This window comes from Furipterus horrens, unplaced genomic scaffold (assembly GCF_987537825.1).
Source record: "Furipterus horrens unplaced genomic scaffold, mFurHor1.1.pri manual_scaffold_2, whole genome shotgun sequence".
NCBI lineage: Eukaryota > Metazoa > Chordata > Mammalia > Chiroptera > Furipteridae > Furipterus > Furipterus horrens.
Window position 1 is genome coordinate 22,362,519 of NW_028327172.1, and position 24,906 is coordinate 22,387,424.

The following is a 24,906-nucleotide window of genomic DNA, read 5'->3' on the forward strand; positions in this document are numbered from 1 at the left end:
ACTCCCTCGGGCCCGTCCCCCACCCTCACTGAAGGGCACCGCGGAGAAGCCGCACGCACAGCCTGGACCCACTTGGGCTGCGCTGTGAATGGAGCGGCCGAGACTCCTGGCTCCTCCTCCTCCCACGCCGCCAGCCCCTCGTATTTGAGCTCTGGGAAGCTGGGGGCAGCTAGGCAACTTGGGTAAGGAGTTCAAGGCAGCGTCCACACCCGGGTGTTCTCCGAAACCCGACCGCCAGTCCGCTCCCCCATTCGCATCCTCCCTCCCACTCATTCATCTACCCACCCACCCACCCAGAGCCAGGACTGCAACCGAGGAACCGGGGCCCCGCTGCCTCTTAACCGCGATCCTGGACTTCCTCCTGCCACCGGAGCCGGCTTCCACGTGTGTCCTGGAGCCGGCGACTTCGCATACGCTCCGCTCTGGACCTGCGTGTCTTCAGCAGCCTGAGCAATCGGGGATTCGGGGCCCGGGTGGCATCTGGGCCAAGTTAGGTGTGGCCGAGTCAAGCACGGAGCGTCGTCCAGACCTGAGGAGTCGCGGGACATCCGGGGCTGAGCTGCAGCAAATGGGCTCCGACTTGCGGGACCTGAACGCGCTGCTGCCAGCGGTACCCTCGCTGGGGGGCGGCGGGGGCTGCGCGCTGCCGGTGAGCGGCGCCGCGCAGTGGGCACCGGTGCTGGACTTTGCGCCCCCAGGGGCCTCGGCATACAGTTCATTGGGCGGTCCTGCCCCACCGCCGGCTCCGCCACCACCCCCGCCACCACCGCCGCCTCACTCCTTCATCAAACAGGAGCCGAGCTGGGGCGGCGCGGAGCCGCATGAAGAACAGTGCCTGAGCGCCTTCACCGTCCACTTTTCCGGCCAGTTCACCGGCACGGCTGGAGCCTGTCGCTACGGACCCTTCGGTCCTCCTCCACCCAGCCAGGCGTCCTCCGGCCAGGCCAGGATGTTCCCCAACGCGCCCTACCTGCCCAGCTGCCTCGAAAGCCAGCCCGCTATTCGCAACCAGGGTAAGCAGGCCGGGGAGCGCCCTCTACGCGCTGGGCGGTGGCGAGGGGGCCGTCGTGGCGCGCGGGCACTCCTCTGTCCAATCCCTTCCCTGACCCTAGCTCTCACTTGCTGCTTCCCCAAAGACTGAGAAGGTAGCGGAAGCAGCCGCAAGGGAAGAGAAGGCCCGGGAGAGGGAGTACATGCCGGCGCTAGCTCCCGACATCTTTGGGAGCCTAGCTGTTCGCTTGAGCCGGGAGGCCATCTGAGGCCCCTCCGAACCCTGGAGATTCCGGGACTGCGAATCCCCTTGGGAGTGGGAAGACGGAATCGATGCAGTGTCTGGTTGTGCCTTGGAAGAGGTTTTGTCATGCAAGGCACCACCGAACTGTCACCCGGCATTGGGCTTTTTAGACATTTAGAATGTGGATTCAGAGTGGGATCAGCAGAGGATGAGCAGCCCTTGCTGCCTCCGCAGTGCCAAAATGTCCAGGAAATGCTCTAGCCCTTAGTACGGTATTGGCACACATTAGACGCACTATAGGTATTACGGAACACGGGAATGAATAAATGAACAGGCTAGGAACTAATCAGTGGCTTTCCTGAAATTATGTCAGTGTCAGCGTATGGCTCTCTATTAGGGTAGTATGGGAGTGGATTTCTCTCCTAGTTTCAGGAGGCGGCCATGCGGGCTCCAGGGCTGGAAGAGAACTCCGTTTGTCTGATTACTATCTGTGTGTGACTGGTCAATGAAATAAGGCCTGAGCTTTAGGTGCTGCCTCATTGAATGCGGGGCTCAGCTGGGGAAAGATTTTGGCAAGACTTGGGGGTTAGAAGAAGGACAGGTTTATTTGCTGTTTCGGTCATTGTATATCGAGGTACACAGCCCGCTGTTTGCTCTCCCTGAACTGGCGCTGCACATGGCTTTCTCAGTCAGGAACCAGAACGGAACCAATCGTGCCGGGCCGGTAGTTTGGTTTCTACATTTATTTTAATTGTTTTTTTTGCCCCCCCCCACCCCCGCCGCTGTTGAGAACCTAAACCAATTCTGGTTGATATGGTATTTTAGGAAATACTTTGCAAACGCGATGGAGGATGCTGTTCCTGGAGCAACATTTCCCGCTGGCCTAGGGCCTGGGATGTTTCTGAAATGCATGGGGTGGTAGAAGCAGAGTGTGTGCCCTGTGCAGAAGGTGCTGGGACTCCTAAGGCGCTGAAGGGAAGAAGGGCTCTGTTCTTCCGAGGTCACGCTCACCTTCTAAACATGTTATCTCTAGGTGGTCTCTCCTTACCGTAGCCCAGTCAGGAGCATCTGGCCCTCAGGAAGCCCTGGAGAAAGTGAAACTGCCCTTCTCTCTTGGTCCTGGAAATTTGGGATCTTTGTCCCTTGGAGGACTATTAAGCTGACCCCCAGGGTCCTTCCACTGTAGATCTTTCAAAGGGTGTTGAAACAGCTCCGTCGCTCTTAGATGCTCATCTTCTCTGATCATGCCTCCTCTAATTAGCAGGCTGGCATGACCTTGGCAAATCCCCAGGCCTCAGTTTCCCCATCTGTAAGAGGGGAGCTGAACTGGACAACTTGGATATTGGGTTCTCGGTGATGACCTGTGCAGAAGCCTGACTTTTCCTGGTCTGAAGTTCTAAATACAGAAGGTAGAACTGCCTACCTAATCTCGCTGGTCTGGCCAAGACTGGCAGGCAGGTGTGTGATGTGAGTTTCTGTGTAGATGTGTGCTGTGTGGAAAGGCCTGAAAAACCATTGATTTAAGTCTCCTGGACAGCAAAATACTATTGCGTCATTATCATTTATTTGAGTCCATCTAGGTACTGTGGAAATTTTTGGAACCTGGGCTCTGTTGCTTTGTTTGCCCCCTACCGCTTGTCCAGCCTTCCAGGGCAGGTCTGTTGCTTGGGATTCCACCAACTCAGCATGGGGTGAGGAGGCCAACTGTTGGCTTCCTAACCATTGGGCCCTATTATAGTAGATAGGCCAGCTGTCAAAGAGAAGAAGGTTTGGGAGCTGGACACCAGGACTAAAAGGTGAAGAAGCTCCCTCCTCCCCACCCTGAAAAAAAGCCCAGTGGAGGGCTGGCCTCGGAAGGGGGCCCACAGCCTATAAGCCCGATTCTGTCTGTTGGCTTAGGTTTTCTCTTGCAGTGAAAACATAAATGGGTCACTGGCTCAGCTCTTGGGACTCAAATGGCAGCTGGGAGCTGGGGTGGGATGTCCGAAGCTGCTCCAGCTTCAGCCCTGGTGTTGGCCCTGGGTGGGTCCTGAGGCCTGGAGATTCCAGATTTATTCTCTTGACTTACGGGGTTTCTGGGTTTTGGGGTTTCTTAATCTCTTCCAGGAATGTAGGGGCTGGTGGGAGGCTTGGGCTGAAGGAAACAAGGGCATCAGCTCCTTCCCCAAAGTGTGGGAATGGCCATCACCAGATCCAGGCCCAACTCTAGCAGAGAGGAGTCAAGACCAGGATCCCTGTCCCTAGATAGGGACAGCCTGGACATGGTCTGCACATAGGTGAGGACAATTGCTGGCACCCTGGCAGCCTCCGCCTACCCCCCCACATCAAACCTCAGCTGTTTTTTTTTCTTGAATACATTTTTCCTAATTCTTGAATATGTTTTTCCTATTTCTTAAAAACATTTATAGCTGATGTCTTAACCTTACTTCTAAACATTAGTTACTCAAACATTTATCGAACACCTACTCATGCCAGACACTGGGGATTGAAAATTAAGACTACGTGCCTCAACCTTTACCTGAAGCTGCCAGCCTGACATTGGAGGAGTCCTTTATTTTTGGATAAGGAAATCTGGGTTCTAAGGGGTTAGGTGTGTGCAAGAGGTCTCTCCATTTGTGGCCTAGTGGCACTCAAGCCCAGACCATTCTAGGCTATTTCTACCTTCTTTTCCAGGGATCTGGGCCCACTGCTGACATGGATATGTCTGTCCCACTGGGTGGGCACCAAACCCACTATGTGAGAGGTTGTCAAAGCAAAAGTGGGGTGAGGACTTTGGTAGTCCCACGTTAAGTGCTGGGATTTGGGGAAGGGGAAAAAATTGCTTGTCAGGCAGATTCCCCCAGCCCCATTGGAGCACTGAGCCATAGCACAAGAGGAGGCCTTGGAATCACCTGCCATCCTAAGGTCACCAGCAAGACCAGCTTGGCCCAAGGGCCAAGGGCACCCTCCTTGGGTCGCATTGGAAAGGGTATTTCGTTGTGGGACAGATTTCCCCATATCCTTCAATAGCTTCGGAGTCATCCATTAGTGTCATCTTTCTGACCGACTACCTTCCTGACTGAGCCTGCTGTCCACGGCACCCCTCACCTCTTTGAGGTGGGGAGTGCTGGCCTGGCCTGGTGGTTCCCGGGCTTCTCAGATGCAGCGGCCAGGGGAGGGAGGTGCACGAGAGTCTTACATCTCAGAGAGGTCAAGGTTGCCCTCCCTCCCGGGGCGAGATTAACCGTGGGAAAGGCGCTACCTTGGATGCTGGAGCTTCTTCCTCTAAGGCCTGGACAAGCTATACAAGGAGCCTTTGAACATGCTGCTCCTTTCTGCAGGCAGCTGTCCCTCCCTCGGTCCCTGCCCCCGCGCTCTACACGACAGGCCTAGTGCAAAGTCTCAGGACATTGCGCTCTAATCAGTCCCCAGTCCGATAAGCTTCTAATGAAAAGAGCCCTCCCTCCTCTGTCCAAGCTTTTAAGAAACACTGTCCCTCCAGGGGAAACTAAAGGCTTTTGGAGGCCGGCCTCTGCCCACTTCGTGTGCGTGTCCTGTCGGGGAGGGGCCCTGGGGGTCTCACAGGGCGTGAAGGCAACGCTGCAGCCTGCAACCTGTGGCCTTGCCGCTGACTGGCAGGCGCGGAGCCCAGGGCCACCGCTTTCCCTACAACTCAGGAATGGAGAATGGTGTGTGAGGAGGCAATTTCTTTGTCGCTTCTGTTTCTCCTTTTTATTAAAAAAAAAAATTCCTTTAAAAATTCCGTCTTTGCTCTGCAAAATTGGGTGCTCGGAGCCAAATTTCGTTTGCAAGCTGCTGGTTAGGCCGCTAACAGAGCCCAAAAGGAAGTGCCTCGAAGCCCAAGCGTCCTCACCCACGCCTGACAGCTAACGGGGCGGGGGGTTATCTTTGCCCACTTAGCAGGCGAGAAATGGAGGCCTCTGGGGTCATGCAAATTATAGAAGCTGGCGGCTACTTAAATTGTTGTCTTGGGGGGCCAATTGGTGCCTGAGACTTGGTTTGCTCCATACAGTCCGATAATTAAGACCTGCCCCAATGCTTCCTCCCACTCTGACAAACCACAGTTCCCGGAGGGGGCCCAGTGGAAGCTCTGTTTCCGTTTTGGGGGTTCTGTTTCAAAGATGGAGGTAATGGCCTTCTTTCTCTGTTCAGGCTAAGTCTTCTGGGACACTTGTTACAGAGGGATCATGCCTAGGGGGTGAGGATCATTTGACCCCAGTCCCAAGAATAGAGTAGGGCTGGGGTTGGGGAGACTGCGACCAGCCCCATGATCCTACAGGAAGCCGATGTGAGTGACTAGGCCAATCTCATTTATCACTTGGCCTGGACCTCAGGCCAGAGACTCCTGAGATAGGCGGAGACCCTACCATTGAGTTCAGGGGCCCAGGACTGATCCTTTTCTCAGCCTCAGGATACTTTTTCCCCAGAGGCAACAACAGTTTTCCAGAAGCTGGCGGGGCATATGTTTAAAGCAATTTATATAACATAGAAGGAAACTGTATTTTTCAACCGAGACACCACATTATTATTTTTTTCTTACCTTCGGAGAGTTGGGGAAGAACACAGGCAGTATTGCCTTCGATCTCTTTAAAGGGAAACAGAGGCAGAGGACGCGTGCACTGCCGTGAGGTTGAGGTACACTGTCAGGCACACTCTAAAAGAAACAGGCTTTCTGGCCTGGAGCTCAAGGAAGTGGGTCCCTGCCGTTGTGGTCAGAGTCGGGCCCACTGAGTGTGATGTGGGTCCGTGCGGAGGGGAAGGAGGAGGACACAGGTCAAGGCCTGCGTGCCCAACTGGAAGGGCCCCTTCTTTTTCCCCTCACTAGCTGTCCCGAGGGCCTGAGGTGTCATGGCGTCGGGTCGCTCAGCCTCAGACAGATAACATTACTTGGTAATTACTCTCCCCATTTAAAGCCCATGCCGTTCAACTGGCTCCAAGTAATTAATGAAAGTTGGTGCGCGAGCCCCTGATTTACGGCTCCGAGTCAGCGCGGGGTCAGCCTAGCAGATTCATTTCGCTCGCCGGCGCTCCCCCTGTGCAAGAGCCACGGTGTCTGGTTTTGGGGGAGAACAACTTTCTCCGCCGAGTGGTTGGCAGTTTACATACTTTCTTGCGAAAGGTTCGGTTCAGAAGCGGCAGACAAGGGTGTAAACAAATTGGGAAACAGCGGGGAGGCCCACATTTTACTTGAGATAGGTCACACCTCAGGGCTTGGGCCCTGCCGGCTTCCCACTCAAAGCCCTAGAGGCCGGTGGGTCGGCATCACTCTCCGCTGCGCATCTGAATGGGGGGCCGGGACGTCCTTTGCACGGGCTCTGGTTCAGACCCGCCGCCTATGTCTTCCCGTTGACCCTGTCCTTCTCTCTGCCGCTCCCGCAGGATACAGCACAGTCACCTTCGACGGGACACCCAGCTACGGCCACACGCCCTCGCACCACGCGGCGCAGTTCCCCAACCACTCCTTCAAGCACGAGGACCCCATGGGCCAGCAGGGCTCGCTGGGTAAGCAGGCGAGCAGGCGGGAATGCTGGGGGGTCTTCCTCTCTTCCTCCCCTTCTTCCATGCCACCCCTCACTGAATTTCCAACCTCCAGCAAATTGGGCAGGGGAGAAGAGGACATCTACAGGGATTTTAAAACATAATTAGCCCAATCTCTTAATTTAAAAGAAAAGATCTCTTTTCCACTCCTTCCAAACTGTATTAGGCACTGCTCCACTCAACCAAGTCTAAGCACGTCCCGAGGGGCTTTTCGGTGTATTAGGCAGTGACTTCCAAGGGAATGTAAAGTGGGAAGCTGAGCCCACTCGGATCTGGACTCCCCCCTCTCCGCCAGGCATCCAGGCTCCGTTGCCCTCAGCTTAGCCTTGGATCCCCGCTCAGGATGCTCTCTCCCCAGACCCTGCTCCCCCCACCCCCACTCCTGAGCCCTTGGGGTGCCCTCATTCCTCTCTCACCGGCTCTCTGCAGGCGAGCAGCAGTACTCCGTGCCGCCCCCCGTCTATGGCTGCCACACCCCCACCGACAGCTGCACAGGCAGCCAGGCCCTGCTGCTGAGGACACCGTATAGCAGGTAGGAAGGCGCTCGGCACTGTGTCTGGATCCCTGGGAGCCAGAGGCCAAGGAAGCGCCCGATGTAGGGCGTGCAGGGTGTGAGAGGCAAAGGACAGCTTTAGCCCACCCAGCTACTGAGAGCAAATTGAAGCAGATCTCTAGGCTCTGCATCTAAGATTTCCTCGTTTCCTTGTTCTTATTTTGAATATAAACTAGTGCGATTACTGTTTGGAACGAAACAAGAAAGAAAGACGTTTTTTCAAAGGTACTTTTGTAAAGGGTTCTTTGCTGGGAGGACTTTAGCAGCCTCAGCACTAAAGATTAAACACGGAGGACGCTGCTACGGAGTCTCACTCCTCAAATCCCTAGTCAGCCAGTGGCCAGAACCCCAGACCTCTCCGGGACCACTTCGAGGGCGCGTACCCTCGGGCAACAGCTTTTTCCCAGCACAGTCCGCCCAGCGGTTCGCGCGCTGCGGGCAACCCGCAGCGCCTGGCTTCGAGCTGCGTGGGACCCAGGACTGTGTGTGGGGCTGTAGTCCGGTGACGCAGCGTCCTGCGCCTGCCCCTCTCCTGTTCCCAGGGGGCAGAAGACGGCTTCTTTTCCTTCGAAGCCTTTTTCCTGTCCCTTGTGCCTTCTCTCTGCTCTCGCTCCACCCTCCACCTACTCTCCCCCAAATTTATTCTTCAACTTTGGGTGAACTTGGCCGGCATCCAGCGTCTCCGATAGGGTTGCCTAGTAACTGGCGCACACACCGGTCCGCGCCTGGCGGGGAGCTGGGGAGGAGGGAGGGAAGTGGCAGCTCTCGGCTTTAGAGGCCGGGGATTGGGTGCGCATTACCTCATGTACCAACCCCTACCCCCCACCCGGTGCTGCGGCGATCCTGATACCGACTGCCCCCAAACTCATCTCCATCCCCCCTCCCCTCCGCTCCAGGACCCGGGGCTGACGTCAAGGGAAGGAGGTAGTGAGGTAATGAAGGAAGGAAAAGCGCCCCTGGGAGACTGGGTGGGGGGAATGGCCGCGCCTGGGGGATCTTCAGTCCCACAGGTGGAGGAGGGGAAGGAGCCTTTGCTCCTGAGCCCGCAGTGGCGCATCCCAAGGTTCTGGCGTGCTTATGAAATTGAGCCGAAGACTGGTCTGATTCTCCTGTCCCGTGGAAGTGCGGGGCCCAGTCTTTTCCATTTCTGTATGCTTGAGCTGTGCGGGCTTTGAAAATCTTTTATTTTGATCGGAAAATCCGGCGTATCTAATCGGATCTTGGATTTGAGATCATGTTTTTTGTTTTTTGTTTTCTGTCTTCCTTACTTCTTTTCTTCCCTTTTCTCTTTTATTTTCTTTTCTATTATTTTCTTCTCCCCCCCCTCTCTCTTTTCAAAGATCAGGTACTTCAAGCCGAAAGACATGGGATCAATATATGCTGTTTAAATAGCTGTGTAACCAGGTGTTCCAGGGTAGTCTCAGTAACTCATTTCCATCCACCTATTAAAACAGTTATTGATCAAGGGAGTCTTCAGGTACTGAAGTAGGAAAGCATGAATGCAGATGATAATTAAGTATCATGAAAAGACATCTTGAAGGTTTAGCATTGCCTGATATATAGTAAGTACTTAATAAATGTTAAATATTTGTTGGTGGTGTTGTTTCTATTAGAAGGTTTATTGGCACTACAGCTGAGGCTGTATCTTTGCTCTAAGGGTTGGGTTTCTTCTGTTTGTTCTCCTTGAAAGAGGTGGAGTCTTTCTCTTTGGGGCTGTCACAGCTGGGGAGCACTGTGTTTCTTTAGTGTACCCTCTTCATAGCAATACTGGTGGGTGCCTCATATGAAGTCTTTCCTTTTTTCCTCAGTTCTCTGGGATGGATGGCTTGGGAAGAGAGAGCTGTGTAGGCATCTTACATGTCATTTAAACAAATTCCTTTTTAAAAAATTGCCTGTAGTGCCCTGGCTGGTGTGGCTCAGTGAATTGCGCACCAGCCTGCAAACCCAAAGGTCACCAGTTTGATTCCCATCAGGGCACATGTCTGGGTTGCGGGCGAGGTCCCCGGTTGAGGGTGTGAGAGAGGCAACCAGTCAATGTATCTCTCACACATCAATGTTTCTCTCCCTCTTTGACTCCGTCTTTTTCTTCCTCCCTTCCTCCCTCTCTAAAACAAACAAACAAATAATCTGTAGTAACAGTGCCTGATGTGTCAACACTAATTATGGATTAATTTAACTTAATTGAAAAAAAATCCGTTACTTCCCCCACAGTAATGATGGGTGGACAGAGGTAGAGGTATTTTAAAATTGGGTCTGTGAGTTGACATTACTGCAGTTACGGCATTTTCTTCTTTCCTACTCCTAAAAAAAATTGAAAGGTTATTTAAATGCTTTTGGAAACACAATGTTTGAAAAAGCATAAAAAATAAGAGTACACTTTAATCACTTACTAACTTAACATTTGGATTTTTGATATTCAGTGGTCCTTTTCTGGCTAAAATTGAGACCTCTTGGGAAAGGCTGGCTTGTATTTTGTTTGCCTCATTGCATTTGAGCCTTTGAGGCAGCCTGCCCAGCTTCTTCCCCAGCCCTCTTCCTAAAGCTCTGCTCCCCACACTTGGATTTAGTCTCCCTTCCCAGCATGAAGTAAAGATAATGGTACATACAGCGGCATTAAATAAGCAGTGCACGGTGTGACTTTGCTTTGAGGACATTCTCAGAAGTCTCTACTAGTGAGGAGAGAACTTGACAACAAGAGAAACATTATAAGTTCTCTCCTCTCTCTCAGGTAACACATCTGAAGGGTTATAGCTATACACGTTCGAGTGTGGGTGTATACAGTAGTGAGTAGAAAATGCCCCCGATCAACTTATGGGAAGTGTGATAGAAGATGGTTTGCCCATCTTCCCTGCCCCACCCCCACCCCTGCCCTGCCATATATTGAAGGTGGGCAGAGTTTTGCCTAAAGGTCAGTAAAGCTTATGAAACTAGACTTCAGCCCTTAGGGAAGCCGGCGGTCATACGTGGGTGAAAGCTTGAGTCCCTGTCACATAGTAGCTAGGATCTATTAGTGCATGCTCACTACATACTGCTGGGCATTTTGCTGAGTGCATGACTCTCAGTTCACTCATTTAATTCTTCTCATTATTCTAGGAGGCAGGTGCTCTAAATTTCACTCTATTGAGGAGGAAATAGATTTGGAGACTCAGAGTAACTTGCCCAGGGTCGCACAGTGAGAGATAATGAGAACCAGGATTTGATTCTCAGTATCTCTGACATCAAAGCCCATGTGTGCTCTGGATCACTGAGGGATACCAGGCCACTCCACCTGGAATATTCCCCTTATACAGTCCATGCACTTGCTGATAAATAATATTAGCAAATGCTTATATGAACTTACTTTGCCCAGGCACCATTTTAAGCACTTACAAGTATGGACTTATTTAATCACCTGACAGCTCTTTGAGGTTATCACCCCCACTTCACAGAGAGGAAACTGAGGCCCAGGGAGGTGAATTTGCCCAGTGTGATACAGGAAGGGACAGAGCTGGTGTTCACATTCAGTTGGTGAGGCTCCGGAATCCATGCTCCTACCCACTGTGCCCACCCTGCTGCCTCTCCTGGCCCCCAAGTGCCCTTCTCTCTCCAAAGGTGGCATCTGCCCTAAGTCTCTCTAAAGAAGGAGGTCTTTATTTTCCACAGCTGTGAAAGAAACCCATTATACATGAGTTTACCCATACCTTTCTATAGTAAGCATTTAGTGGGTTCGGGGCACTATTTTTCCCTGGTGAGTGTTGTTGGAGCCAACTTGAACTTGCTCCTTAAGTCCTAACTAAGAAAGCAGCCCTGTCTTTCCAACTGCAGACTCCTCTAACTTTGCCTTAACCACTGGACGTCACTATTGGTGAAGTTCAGTTCCAGGCACTTAAAGAAATCCAGGGCAGAGACCTTTCTCCCCATTCATGGACCCAGGAAGAATGTCTGCTCCCAGGGCCACCCAGCTTTCTGCTTGCTCAGAGGCAAGGTCCCAGGGAATGTTGGTCCCCATGCTCTCCTGAGAGGAGACAGTAGTCAAGCGCACCCTGCTTAAGTATAATGTAATGTTCCCGCTGATGTCTATGTAGAATGAGCAGCCAACTGGACCTTCCCTGCTGACTCGCCTTGAACCCTCTTCCACGAGGCCCCTCCGCCTCCTCCGGTTGCTGAACCCAGTCCCTGATTGCGCCCATTGCACAGCTTGATGCTCAGGGCTACTTTGAAAAGGAGTTCCATGCACTGTATTCAAAAATACTCCCATGTACACTATTTTAAAAGACATTCTAGTTGTTTTTCTTTCCTTTTACCCTTTTATGTGGTGTGTATATCCTTCTTTTAGCCCTGGCTGGTTTAGCTCAGTGGATTGAGCGTCGGCCTGCGAGCTAAGTGTCGCTGGTTCGATCTTCCAGTCAGGGTACATCAGAGAAGGAAAACTCTGACTCCAAAAAACCTCCGCTGCCTTGCGGCATACCTCTTCAGGGGAAAGGCTAAGGGAGTAAACCCCGACAGAAAATCCGGAGCCGGAGTCCCTAAGGCGGTTTGATGTTGTAGTCAACACCGGCAACTCCTGCGGCGCACCTGAAGCCAAGCTGTATCGACTCCGTCTTTCCCTTGGACCCTTCAACTGCGAAGAGAGGGGGGGTCTGCTGCATGGGCAACAGCAGACCCTCCATATTACCCTGCCCAGGCTCTGTAGCTTCAGCGTCATCACAAGATGTCGATTCAACACGGGAGGAGACAGATACCATGTCACTCCCGAGTCGGACTGCACAGCCATTCTCGGCGGTGCAGAGACTCTTAAGAAGCTACACCATCGTCTCTCGAGACGGATGGCTGCCGACGACGACGATATCCTTCTTTAGCAATGGTGCTGCCAATATAAGTGAGAATGCTCCCTTTTGCCCCTTAGCAATTCAATAAGCAATAATTGCTGATTTGACTATTTTTTAAAAAATCACCACCTGAAGATATTTCATTGATTTTTTTAGAGAGAGAAGAAAGGGGAGAGAGAGAGAAAGAGAGAGAGGGAGGTAGTGCAACAGAGAGACAGAGAGAGAGAGACCATTGATGTGAGAACAAAACATTGATTGGTTGCCTCTCATATGCTCCCTGACCAGGCATCAAACTTGTAACCTTTTGGTGTATCGGGCAATGCTCAGCCAACAGAGCCAGAGCTGACTTTTTAACTGAATGTTGATTCACAAATGGTGAAGTTGACAATGGAACTTGTTGCCAGTAGATTGTCTTTCATGGGAATGAAATTTTCTTAGCAGCCATAGAGTTTCTGGGAAATCCAGGTCAGCAGGAAGTTCACAGTGCCCCATTTAAGTTAGTTTTTGACTTAGACATAAGTCAGAGGGCAGTTCATGGTCAAGGAAATAAAATCATAATCCATGCTGCCTCTTTTCATTTGTGTATCCAAGTACACTTTACATGGTGTGTGAATTTCATTTAAGACAATACTGGTACCTGTTTCCCACATTGGTAGGCATGAAGGCAGAAAGTCTGGAATGGTTTCCAGGGTGGTCAGTTCGTGGTGTTATCAAAGCCAAAGGTTTGCTCTGACTTGTCTCCAGGGAGGGGGAAAGTCTAGTTTCAATATGCCTTCAACTTTTGTGCTGACCAAGTGTTTATTAATAAAACTTGAATCCCCAGTGGGTTTTTCTTTGGTTAACTGGCAAGCTTGAGAGTAATTACAATACCAAGAGATTGACTGTAAAATAATTATTCACCATGGCCTGCTGGGCAAGAAATTCTCAACAGGCAGCCTTCAAGGCACCTTAGAGGGAAGGACACAAGAAAAGGACAGCGTGGAAGTCTGGCTGCTGCCTTAGGAGCGCATAAGCCTCAGTTATCAGGGAGAGGTAAACCCACAGAGAACGCCCGGTCAGTGTGGGGCAGAGCTATTACAGTAAATGCTGGAAACACAAATTCTGATCACGGATGCCGTTCTATTTGCCTGTTTCTTGTCTGACTTAAAAAATATCATCCCATGGACAAACTTTTCTTCCACCAAGATGTTACTTTGCATGGGGGTTGGGGGGCTGGGTGAAAAAGGTGATGGGATTAAGAAGTACATGCTGACAAATGGGTAGCTACAGAATAGCCTCAGGGATGTGAAGCACAGCAGAGGGAACATAGTCAATAATATTGTAATAACTATGTCTGGGGCCAGGTGGTACTGGAAATATTAGAGGGACCACTTTGTAAAGTAGATAATTGCCTAACCACTATGCTGTACACTTGAAACTAATATAGAATAATATTGAACATAAACTGTAATTGAAAAAAACGATTCTACTTTGCCAGCTAGCAACCATCTGGCAGAGGTAACTTCAATCTCAGTCAGGTTCAGTGGTTCCATTCCAGTGTGATAAGATCTTTTCTACCTTGTTCTACTGAGTCTAGTAAACGCATTTCAAGATAAAAATGTATTTGAATTACACATGCATTTGAAGAGTGGAGGAGTTCTAGTCCAGATAATAGCCAAGGGTTTTCTTCTTCCTTTCTTTTTGTGCGGAGGTCAAGAACTCAGTAATACTGCAGTCCAGGCCAAAACAAACTCTATATGATCTACTACTGATTTCCTTTTAAGTTCCCCTCTTTGCTAAGACTGACTTCCTTTTATTTTACTCCAGCTTGCATTAATCCCAGTTATAGAAGTTTCTTTCCTCTCTCTCTTGCCTCCAACTTCAAACATTTCTTACATAGGAAACAAGTGAATTTTTTTTTAAAAAAGACCTACTTAAAAAAACATAAAGGACACCATGACTTTCAGAATATGTTTTGGCAGGCTGTAATTTCAGAGTTCACTTCCGAACAGACAGAGTTAGACGGGGAGCTGAAGTGCCTACGTGACCGCTGTGGTTGCTCTGAGCCGAACCTCCTGCTTATCTGAACTCCCCTGGGAAGGAGGTGGTTGTCACCTCAGTGGCTATTTAATAATGAGATGCTTTATTTGTCAGAGGCCATATATTCTTTGACCAGTGCTGCTTCTTTGTGTGGGTTTTCATGATGAGAGGCGGGTGTTGACCGATTGCCCAAAGAGATCAGAGCCTGAGCATGATGGGGCCCAGTATTTTTAGCTTGAGTTCACATTTTGTCCTCTCCTTAGCAGCAGTTATTGTCATTGCTGTTATGGACTTCCAGCTGAACGATTGTGCCAGCCAAGCCTACTGACTGAGCTGCTGAGGAGCCCCAGCCGACAGAAGGCAGGATGTGGTTAAAATTGTGCTCTGATCCTATCGCTGGTCTTAGTAAACCTATCAGTAGCTTGGGGATTTTCTGAAAGTCCTTCTTTCTATTCCACCTTCTCCTCTCCCCTTCTGAGGATTTGTAAGCTGGGCTCTCGGGGCTACTAAAATCAAGAAGTGGGACTTCTGCTGGGATCTTGGCACAATGTCCTTCGTTAACTCAAGAGACTGTGTTGGGCATCTTGCATCTTGTAACTTTCTGGAGACAAAGTAGGTTCTGATGCTTCTTTGCATATGTTCTCTTTCACTTCCAGACTCTTGTCTGTATTACTATTTTATTATTATTACTATTATTTAAATGCCGGTGAGAAGTCGAGGCTTACAGGCCAAATGATGCCTGAAGCCTTCAAAGGGGCAGGGAAGGGTGGGGGTTGGGGCACCAGGCAAGTCAACAGTACGCACCGCTCTGAGGTCAGGTCTTCCTTTAGTAACTATACCTGCCTCACCAAGTTGTTGTGAATAAACAACAAGTGCTGTGCAAAATTTGATAGGTTAGAAAAATTAAAATATTATATTTGTATAGTCCTCAAAAAGCCATTATTAGAGCTTTACAACATATCTGTAAAGTTAGACTTATCGAGATTAATATTCCGATTAGATAAGAAAACTGAGGTGCAGAGAGCTGAATTGCTTTGCTCAATTTGCTCAAAATCCTAAAACCTATAGAAGTGGCACCATCCATCAGAGACATAATGCAAGCCATATATGTAATTTGAAATTTGCTAGTGGCCACATAAGAAGCAGTGAATTTAATTTTGAAATATTCTGTTTAACCCAATATAGTCAAAATATTATTTCAACATGTGGCATTAGCCATATTTCAAGTGCTCAATAGCCACATGTGACTAGTGGCTACCATATTGGACAGGGCAGTAAAGAGTATTTATTAAGCACCTATTAGGAAGATAACTATGTGTAAGACATAACTTGTATTTAAGAAAGTTTGCTTTGGGGGGGCCAAGAAAATGTCCTTAACAAATTTTCTCTTTGGGGTACTCCCTTATAGAGACCCTTAGGAATCTATTGGACTATTTTTTAAATCTGTAAGAAAATTCCTAAATCATAAAGTTAGATATTTGGGACTCATTATCCCATATGTGTAAACTTCTGTCACTCATCTTGTTTCTCAGCCCTCTTAAAAATTAGAATTTTCTTTGTCTTATGCAAGGATGAAATGATTTCAGAAAGATCCCACATCCCAATAGGGCCTAGGAGAATTGTCAACTGGAGCTGAGTGATTTTAGTTGGTGAACAATTTTTTAAAAATTAGTGACAAAAATATAGAGCTGCCTGGGGAATACAATGCCTGTTGGCTGAGATTAATGGCAAGATTAATAAATGGATTGCTTGATGAAAAGGCGCAAGAGAACAAAAACCAGTAAAGATTGTGGAGGAGGCTGCTTATTAATGAACTGTCAACCCAAAGAAAGTTCAAGAAACTCTCCTGTGTTAAATGCAGCAGGCTGGCACTTCTAATAAAAATTGGGGTCCTTCAGGAATTAATTACACTGGCCTTACAGCAAGAATTCATGGAATTGAGAAACGTAGTGGCACAGACCAGCACCGGCCGCTGCTGCAAACCAGGGAAGCTGCAGGAGAAACTAATCATTTTTTTTTTCCATTGATATGTAGGATATTGTAGTAGCATAATAGCCAGTCAGACATGGGGATGAATGATGGGGTCCAGATATACACTGACTAATGAAACTACACATACTTTGAGATTGAAGTCACTTCTCATTTCATATGTGAAATTCCCTTCTGGAATCTGATTTTCTCCTTATCCTATGTACCCACCACTTAAGGAGCCCCAAATAATTTTCAGCGTGATTGTATGAGAGGCAGATGGACTTGACTGTGATTTATCAAGCTATGCCAAGACAGAGCATGGTATTCATTTATTCCGAGTTGCTGTAATTTCCCAGCTTGGTTGGCCTGACAAAACCTTCTCTTAATTAAACTTCGGTGTTGCCTCAGCCCGACGGATGAAGCAACCCAAAGGAATGCCGTGACGAGATGGAGATTGTCCAGAATTTGCAATTTGATATTGCACATTAGATATTGAAAGCTTCTTAGCCTTTTTTCATGTCTGCCATGAAGGTAGAGTGAAAACGTTCTTCTGTACTGTGTTTAGACCAAGGGTTCCCAAACAAACCATTAATCTCTTGGGTTTCAAATTTCATAATTAACTATTTCAGTTCAGGACTAACTTTATTCCTAAGAGGGCTTGGTAATATGCCTGGTGGTTTATATGCTAGTTTTCTAGGGATGAGATAAGTAGAAGATACATTAATTAATAAATAAAAATTAAAGCACACGTCCTAAAGAAGTTTAAGAGTTGCATATGCTGTCTACTTTGAGAGGGGTGTTATTTCAGGGAATGGATGTGAGAACTCTTCTATAATGCATTTAGAGTAATGCTTAAAAGTACATGTAATAAAGATATTTATGAGAGTTGTGTGTGCAAAGTAAAAGAGAGAGAACAACTTCTGATTGGTTTACGTGATAATGTATTTCTCCTCAGGATCTTACTGTAAATGATCAGCCATTGTTTTCCCTCACCCAACTTTACAGGACTGAGTTGGGGAGCTTGTAGAAAAAAAGCTACATTTACTTATACCAGAATTATAAAATTTATAGAAAATGATTCCTTTAGCTGTGCATAGAGTATCATCCTCTTTTTTTGTTTTTTAAGAAGATTTTATCTATTCATTTTAGAGAGAGGGGAAGAGAGGACACAGAGAGGGAGAGAAACATCAACATACGGTTGCCTCTCACATGCCCCCAACCGGGGACCCGGCCTGCAACCCAGGCATGTGCCTGGACTGGGAATCGAACCAGCGGCCCTTTGTTCGCAAGCCAGCACACAATCCACTGAGCTGCACCAGCCAGGGCTCATCCTCTTTCTTTTGCTTGTCACATCCTTGTATATTAGATCATCCATCATCCAGCACTCTGACTTCTCAGGCCCTCATAATCCACATACTTATCCTTTTGATTAAAACAACTTAATGGCTTTTTCACGAATAATTAATCTGCCACCTCTTTACTTTCAGCTCCAGGCTTTTAACTTTAACGTTGAGTTATCCAGCCTGTGTTGCCTTTCAAAGTTTCACTACCTTTAGCCTCTTCCCTTCAAAGGTTTAATTCTTCTTTAGAAACGTCAATGTTTGCTGTTCTAAGGTTTTTTAAAAGGCTTCCAAATTACCCTCACATTTGTGTGTGAAGTGAATAACTGTAGAGATCGGTAGGATGAAATGAAAATTATTTCAGACTCAGTGTTCTGTCATTCTGGAAAACGTGGAGGCTTTCAATATAAAGGAAAGTTAAAACTGCATTGTTTTTTTGAAGAGACACACATTTTATTTTATTTTTTGTAGTTATGTGTTTCTAACTCTGGATGTTTTTCTAACAGTGACAATTTATACCAGATGACCTCCCAGCTTGAATGCATGACCTGGAATCAGATGAATTTAGGAGCCACATTAAAAGGGTAAGGTTGTCTCTATTCCATTGCCCTTAAACTGTAACTTAACACCTGTTTGAACCATTTTAAAGGTCTATATAACTTATAAAAAGAGTATAGTTTTAAAAGAATAGGCAAAGCTCTTTGTAGAATCAAGATATTTTCCTCCCACCGCCAGTTGGTGGGTTGTGTTTGAGTATTAAAGTTCCAGGCATATATACAGGGGGCATTTTTATTTGGAACAAGGGAGTCAAGAATATTGGGAAGACTTAATATGGCCTTTATGTATTGACAATTTTTAGAGTTCTTCAGAGTTGTGTCCATTCAACTTCATTTAATGTTTATGTTTTGCTAGTGATATCTCAGATGTTAACTATTACATTATCTTATCAAGAAATGGTTTGAGTTTACAAAGTTCAGGGTATTTGATAGATAATGATTTGGACCATTCAGAATCAACTGTTCTTATACCTGACTGCATCATCAAGCTTCTTCACACTTGATACACAACTACAACAGGGAGGACATAGCTAAGAAACATAGATAAGTAGGGGCAATTCTTAGCTCCTGGAAATGAACAAAGAAAAGCAGGTGGGACTTGCTTTCAATAGTAAAAGAACTTGCTTTCAGTTTTCTAGCAAGTCTGGGTTGATAGGCAGTCGGATATGACACACAGGAAGCTCCTGTGAGATACCAGGTGATCTTTCAGTTCACCTCATCTAGTCGCCCTCGTGACATTATGAGGCCCAGGTACTGGTACCCTGTTTTCCAAAGAAGTAAGTCAAGCTCAGAGAGTTAAGTTAGTTCCCAAGTCCACATCATATGAAGTGATAGAGCTGGGACCGCCAAGCCCAGTTCAAATTCCAAAAACCCAGGCTTTTGCAGCCTCCCTGCGGGGCCTTTCACTCCACTGTCGACTCCAGTGGGATTGGGGACTTGTTCAGCACTCTGGACTGGACAGCTGGCTTCACATTTCTGTGTGTTTAGTGGCTTCTCATTGGATTCTGGGTTCTGGGGGTGCTTTTAGAGCCATGCATGCTCCATTCCCCACTCCCCACCTCTTCTTCTCTTCTAGAGTTGCTGCTGGGAGCTCCAGCTCAGTGAAATGGACAGAAGGGCAGAGCAAGTGAGTGCACAATGCATTGATGGCAAATGACAGTAGGCCTTGTTGAGAGTGCCGGGGGCGATGCAGGAGTTAGGGCTGACAACGGGTGATCAGGGTAGCCATTGGTGCACCAGGATGGGAAAAATCTATCCATCTCTCTCTTTCTGCTTCTTATTTATCGAGGACATGTTGTGGAGGGAAACAGAGATGGTAACATTTCTCATTAACATTCTCCTGGACAATTCCTTTTAGAGTGATGCCATAGGAACCCTGTTCATTTCCTCGTGTCTGTTTCATCAACTATGACATTTGTGGCATTGCACGTATACTGTTAGGTCCCTTGCATTTTCTCCATTTACCTTTAAATCTCTAAGAGAGAACTTAATTTTTACCCCAAGTCTATGGCCAGACTTCCTGAAAAGAATTTTTTTATTCCCAGACATCTGTGCCTTTCTCAGTCCTGTAGCATGTACCCTGGGACACTTCTGTAAATATTTTTTTCTGATTTCATTTTCTCTGCTTGAACACCAGAACCAGCCTCCCTCTTCTCATCCTTCTTTCTTTTGTTGGCTCAGTCTTGTTTTTTGGATCATCCTTCAATAATCAACAGAGTTGCTCTTCATCTTTTAAGACTTACTGTTAGATCCTTCTCTCTACCCTACCTCCAATCTTTCTTTTTTTTTTAAATTTATATCTCCACTTCCTCTCTCTAGACCCCAAAATAAGAAGCTTCCTGTTGATTTAATTTTTTTCCTCCCCCACTTGCATTCAAGGGGATGCTGACAATTTCAGCATTTTACCTACTCTCAACTTTTTTTATATTTCTTGGCATCTTGTTTCTATTCTTTCTTTCTGAATCTCTTCCTTGTTTTCCTCCTTTCTCCACTCAGAATTCAGAACTCTCCCCAAACTTACTGCCAAGAATAGAAAGAACATGGTTGTGAAGTGTGTATATTACAGTTTTTAAAAGTTCTTCATATTGGAGGACCTTTTGCTTAATTATAAAAGTTACAGATAAGGAATCTTGGCATCTGTTTGAGTCTGGGCCTTTCCACAGTTGAGATAATTTTGATATCTTTCAAGGTCTTTAGACGTGTGATAATAGTCCTTTGCGGGAAGAGTCAGAAGCTCTATTTTAAGGATGAAGCGCAAAGTATGAATTTTTTTTTTTTCAAGTCTACACACACAAAAAAATAACTAGAAGAGTTTTTTTTTCTTGGTCTGGTTCTTACATTTTTGAGAAAGGATTTTTGAAATCAAACTATTTCTGGAATACTAACTTCATTCAGGGAGCTGTAGCAAGAGGATCAAAGGACTGCAACAGTCCTACAGAAGAGCAACCCTTTGGGGAGCAAAATAGGGCACAATGGTCTAATATACTAACCTCATCTCTCACCCTGGATTTGTCCTTTCAGGGCACATTGTAAGTCAGCTAACGTCTGCTTCCATTTGGGAATTGAACATTTATCTGAGGATGGATGTTGACATTATTGGGTCCTGTGTGAACAGCTTTACACATATGTCCTCTTGAGCTCGTGGCAATCCTAGGTTTAGGGTCACATCCGTCTTTCAGATGAGGCTGGAGAGATTAAGCCATGTAACCAAGTTCATGTAGGGAGTACGTGGCAGAGCCCTGCTGGAACCCACTTCTGCCTGCCTCTGGATTCTGGGCCCTAGATCAGAGTTTCTAAAGCTTTTTAGAATATGACCACAGTAGAAATACCTTTTACATTGAGATCTTGTATACACACATGCGTGTGCACACACACACAACACAAATTTCCCCAAAACAATACTGCCCCTTACGCCATGCTGTGCATAGTGATATTTCCTACTTTATTCCATATCATTTTTTAAATGCTGGTCGTGATATGTAGATTAGTTTTATAAACCGCTGATGTGTGAAGACCCACAGGTTGCCTGTCTTTTCGCTCTTGAAGAGAATGACTCCTGAGCTCTTTGCTCCAGGCCCATGAACAGCCGAGAACTGGATTCAACTGAATCTGTTATTTCAGTTGAAAGTTTGGCTTTTCCCGGGGGGTGGTGGGGATGGACATAATCTAAATAGGTGTCATTATTCTCTGTAATACCAAATTTACTTTCTTTTACCCCGCTATGAAAACACTGAAAATACATTTAAGAAAAGGTATTTCATAAAGGAAAATAAAGAGAAAAATAAACATCTTTTACTTTAATCTGTAACTAGTGTCTTGACACTTTTGAAATCAGTGGTAAGAAAAATCTGGTGACAAGGTAGATATATAACAGGAAGGAAAACTGGAGGTTTGACTCATGCTTTGGAGAAGAAAGATATAATTCCCACGTTGCTCATAAAAATGAGGTATTATCAATTTTTTATTAACAGATCATGTACTTCAGACTAACCCCCACCATTTCCTCTAACCCCCACTAAATATTTGTCCATGTCTTCTTTCCTTGAAAATGTTACTTTTGTTAAAAAAACAAGCTTGCTTCCCCATGTCCTAACAAGAGGACGGAGACATCGTTCATTAGAGGTCTGGGAGCAGCAGTATTCTAATGGGCGGGGCTGGGATTTTAGGGAGCGCTCTGGGAAACTGAGAAAACATGATATAGTGGGGAGGGGCGGATACTCTTGTCTCCTTCTCCCTTTACTCATTTTCAAGTCTCTGCATGCCTCTTGGGACTAGAATGGGAGAATATTGATCTCAAATAGGAGAATATTGTATTTCAATTTTAAGTCATAAAGAAGATCCTTTATGAAACCACTGTCTTAACTCTGACCAGTTACCTCACCCACAAACAAACAAAATTAGATTTTTAAAGTGGGTCACTGGGAGAAATCATCGCCAGAGACCCTTTCTCATTATTGGTCCACCTTTATGAATAATTCTGTTCACGGTGCCTTGCGTCATCTGCTTTTTATGTCTTGAAAAAGATTTCCTATGTGTTCTTAAAGGCTGTTGATTTTTTTAAGGCTGCTCACAAGCCTTGGCTACTCTGTTAGCCTCTGTTTTGTCTCTCCTGAAGAAAATATCCTGCAAAATGGAGAAACACATCAACCTTGACTGTGGTCCAAGTTATTAAAACAAGGAAGAAGTTATTCCCTGGGGACATGGGTAGGGGGAGTGGGAAATCGAACACAATAGAAATGTTAAAGGAGTGCTGAGCAAAATGAATGTCCCTTTGCTGGTCCAAGAAGTTCACAGGCTGTTGGGAACACACAGTGTTTGACCTGTGGATGCTTGAAAGGAAAAACGAAAGCCTCGTGACGAGTGATGTATGGTGCAAACAAAGCTGCGCGGTTTGGTAGGGCCAAGGCTGTTGAATCTGGAGAAGATCCCCGCTAGACATGGCCTCATCCCTGGGAACCTGTGCCAAAAGAGATAGCTGTCTTCTCTGGCTGGGAGTCCCAATGCACAGCCCGGCACCTTCCCTCTCCAGCTCGTGAACATAAGGTCCTCATCCAAGAGATTTACTTATTGAAAACACATAGCCTGCTTTTAAGTGACTCCTCGAGCTTGAGGCACAAAAGCAAAGACGGAGAGAGAAGCAGCTCTGTGAATATCAGCACAAAGTCAAATTCTCCTTTTAAATAAATGGTTACGTGGATGCGTTGTAAGCAAGCAGGTCTTTGCCCTGCGTGGGACTTGGCTGGGGTCTGTCAGCCATAGCACAGAGCAAAGCACCAGACTTCTGGGCTTGCGGGATGGAGATGAGACTCTACTTTGGAGGCGCGGTCCCTGTTCCTGTCCAGGGGACTAATTCAGTTGCTTCTTTGCTTCGCCTTTTCACATACTTGCTGCTATGTTCTCCTCCCTACTTGTTCACCTTTCCCACGTTTTTTTCTCTTTAGGCATGTAATCAATTGACTTATTTAAGTTTTTGATTATGTATGTAATACATGTAAATTACAGAAAAGTTAGAAAACACAAATATATAGGGGAGGAAATTAGTACTCCCCCCAAAAGCCCAGTGAAACTGTTAATATTACGTTGCATATGCTTTTAGACATTTTTCCTATGTGTGCATATACATTTTGTATCATTTTATTTTTTATAACAAATGACTGGATTCTGCTTAGATCTAATTGAACAAATGCACAGCAATAGGCCATTGCAGTCTTCTGTGTTTCAACTTTCATGAGAGCATTGATGTTTTGAAAATATTGTCAACCTCTTGTAAAAATACTTCACTAAAAAATATTTGGGGGGCGGTGAGCAGGACAGTGGGGAGCAATGGGAAAGTGATAGAACAACAATAAAAAAGTAAAATATTTTGGGCTTCATAGACCTACCGTCTCCACGCCATGTTCCTAACTATTTTATTTTAAAGCAAGGAATTATTTTGTTCTCATAAAGGTGAGGAAAAATGACAGGTTTGCTCAGATCAGGAGAAGAGGGGAGCTAAGCAGGAAACACAGAAAGGGGAGGTGGTGATGAAGTGGCCAACCTGGAGATGAGAAGCTGGGTGGACTCAGCACAGGGAGACGAAGTGGGGTTAAGGGATGCGTGTGTGTGTGTTTGAGGGGGAGAGGGCAGCAGATGAGTGGAGGACCTCTTGCGCGAACTCAAGGAGTTTTTGGACCTCTCATGTCTGTGATCCCACCTTGGTCCCTTGCGAGACCTCCTACTCACCATTTATTCTTCTCCTTGTCTTCTACTCAAGGGGAAAAAACCAATACTTTTAGCTAGAAAAACACTGATACAGAAGCTATACTAATAAAAAATCATCCAAATAAAAGTTTATCTGAAATAAGGGTTACTGTGAATTTTAGTAGTTTCTTTCCTAATTAAAAGCAAACAAGTTCATTTAGCCTGGATTTATTTATCCATAACTCTTCATTTTAAAGGCAAATCCACAGATGTAGCATTCTTAAGGCTAAGATGGTGACTTTACTGAAAATGAAAACAACTTCTTTCCTTTGATCATAAAAGTAACACAGGCTTATTATATTTTAAAAATTCAGACAGTACCGAGACATTATAAAGGAGAAAAGTTATCTCTTATCTCACTACCCGGAGACAGCTTTTTAAAACATATTGGGGTATGTTTCTATCTGCAGAGAAAAAATTCTGGAAACATTTACCAATCCATTAACTGTAGTTGCCTCTGGAAAGATTAGAGAGAAAAAGCCTGATAGAGGTGAGTGAAAAAGATCTTAGCCGCAGATAAGTGGGACAACACTTTCAAGGAGTTTTGCTGCAAAAAGGAGCAAAGAAATGGGGTTCTAGTTGATAGAAGGCCAGAAGAAGGTGGTTTTGCTATTTATTTATTTATATTTAGAAAGAAGTACCCACATATTTGTTTTCTGATGAGAATGATCAAGAAGAGGCAAAAAACAAGCAAACAAATAAAAAATACCTGATGATGTCCTTGAGAGAGAAGAGGCTCTGTGAGCAAGGGCGTGTTCCTAGTTAGCTAGGAACTGGGATAGTTCATCTAGTAACAATATTGATTTACAAGAGTTCTTTGTTTAAGATGACATTAACCCTTTGCTTGTCGTATTTACTGCAAATCTTTGGTTTGTGTTTTAACTCTATAAATGTTACTTTTTTCCTGTCAGAAATTTTTATTTGTATAGGAAATATTATCAGTTCATGTGTCTTTTTGATACATGTGTTTTCACCTTTATTGAGCTACAGTTGACATATAACATTATATAATTTTAAGATTTACAGTGTGATTATTTGAAACATATATTTGCATGTATTGCAAAATGATTAGCACAATAGTGGTTTGCAAAATGATTGCCTCCACAGTGGTCACTTAATATCTCTGTCACTTTAATGCACAGAATGG

The 24,906-nt window shown here is 46.2% G+C and overlaps 1 protein-coding gene across 5 annotated transcripts in view; it reads left to right on the forward strand.

The window, feature by feature from the left end:
- The first annotated feature begins 278 nt into the window (after positions 1 to 278).
- Positions 279 to 24,906, forward strand: part of WT1 (WT1 transcription factor) — a 47,678-nt gene continuing 23,050 nt past the window's right edge. For 2 of the 5 annotated variants that reach the window (XM_090267594.1, XM_090267595.1), the window contains exons 1-4: positions 299 to 1,013; positions 6,614 to 6,736; positions 7,202 to 7,304; positions 17,970 to 18,047. In XM_090267594.1, the coding sequence (XP_090123720.1) occupies positions 569 to 1,013; positions 6,614 to 6,736; positions 7,202 to 7,304; positions 17,970 to 18,047 (749 nt within the window). In that variant the 5' untranslated portion in view covers positions 299 to 568. Of the gene's footprint in view, positions 1,014 to 6,613; positions 6,737 to 7,201; positions 7,305 to 14,447; positions 14,765 to 17,969; positions 18,048 to 19,095; positions 19,147 to 24,906 lie in introns of those variants that run through there. The other 3 variants (XM_090267591.1, XM_090267593.1, XM_090267596.1) reach the window with 3 other exon arrangements.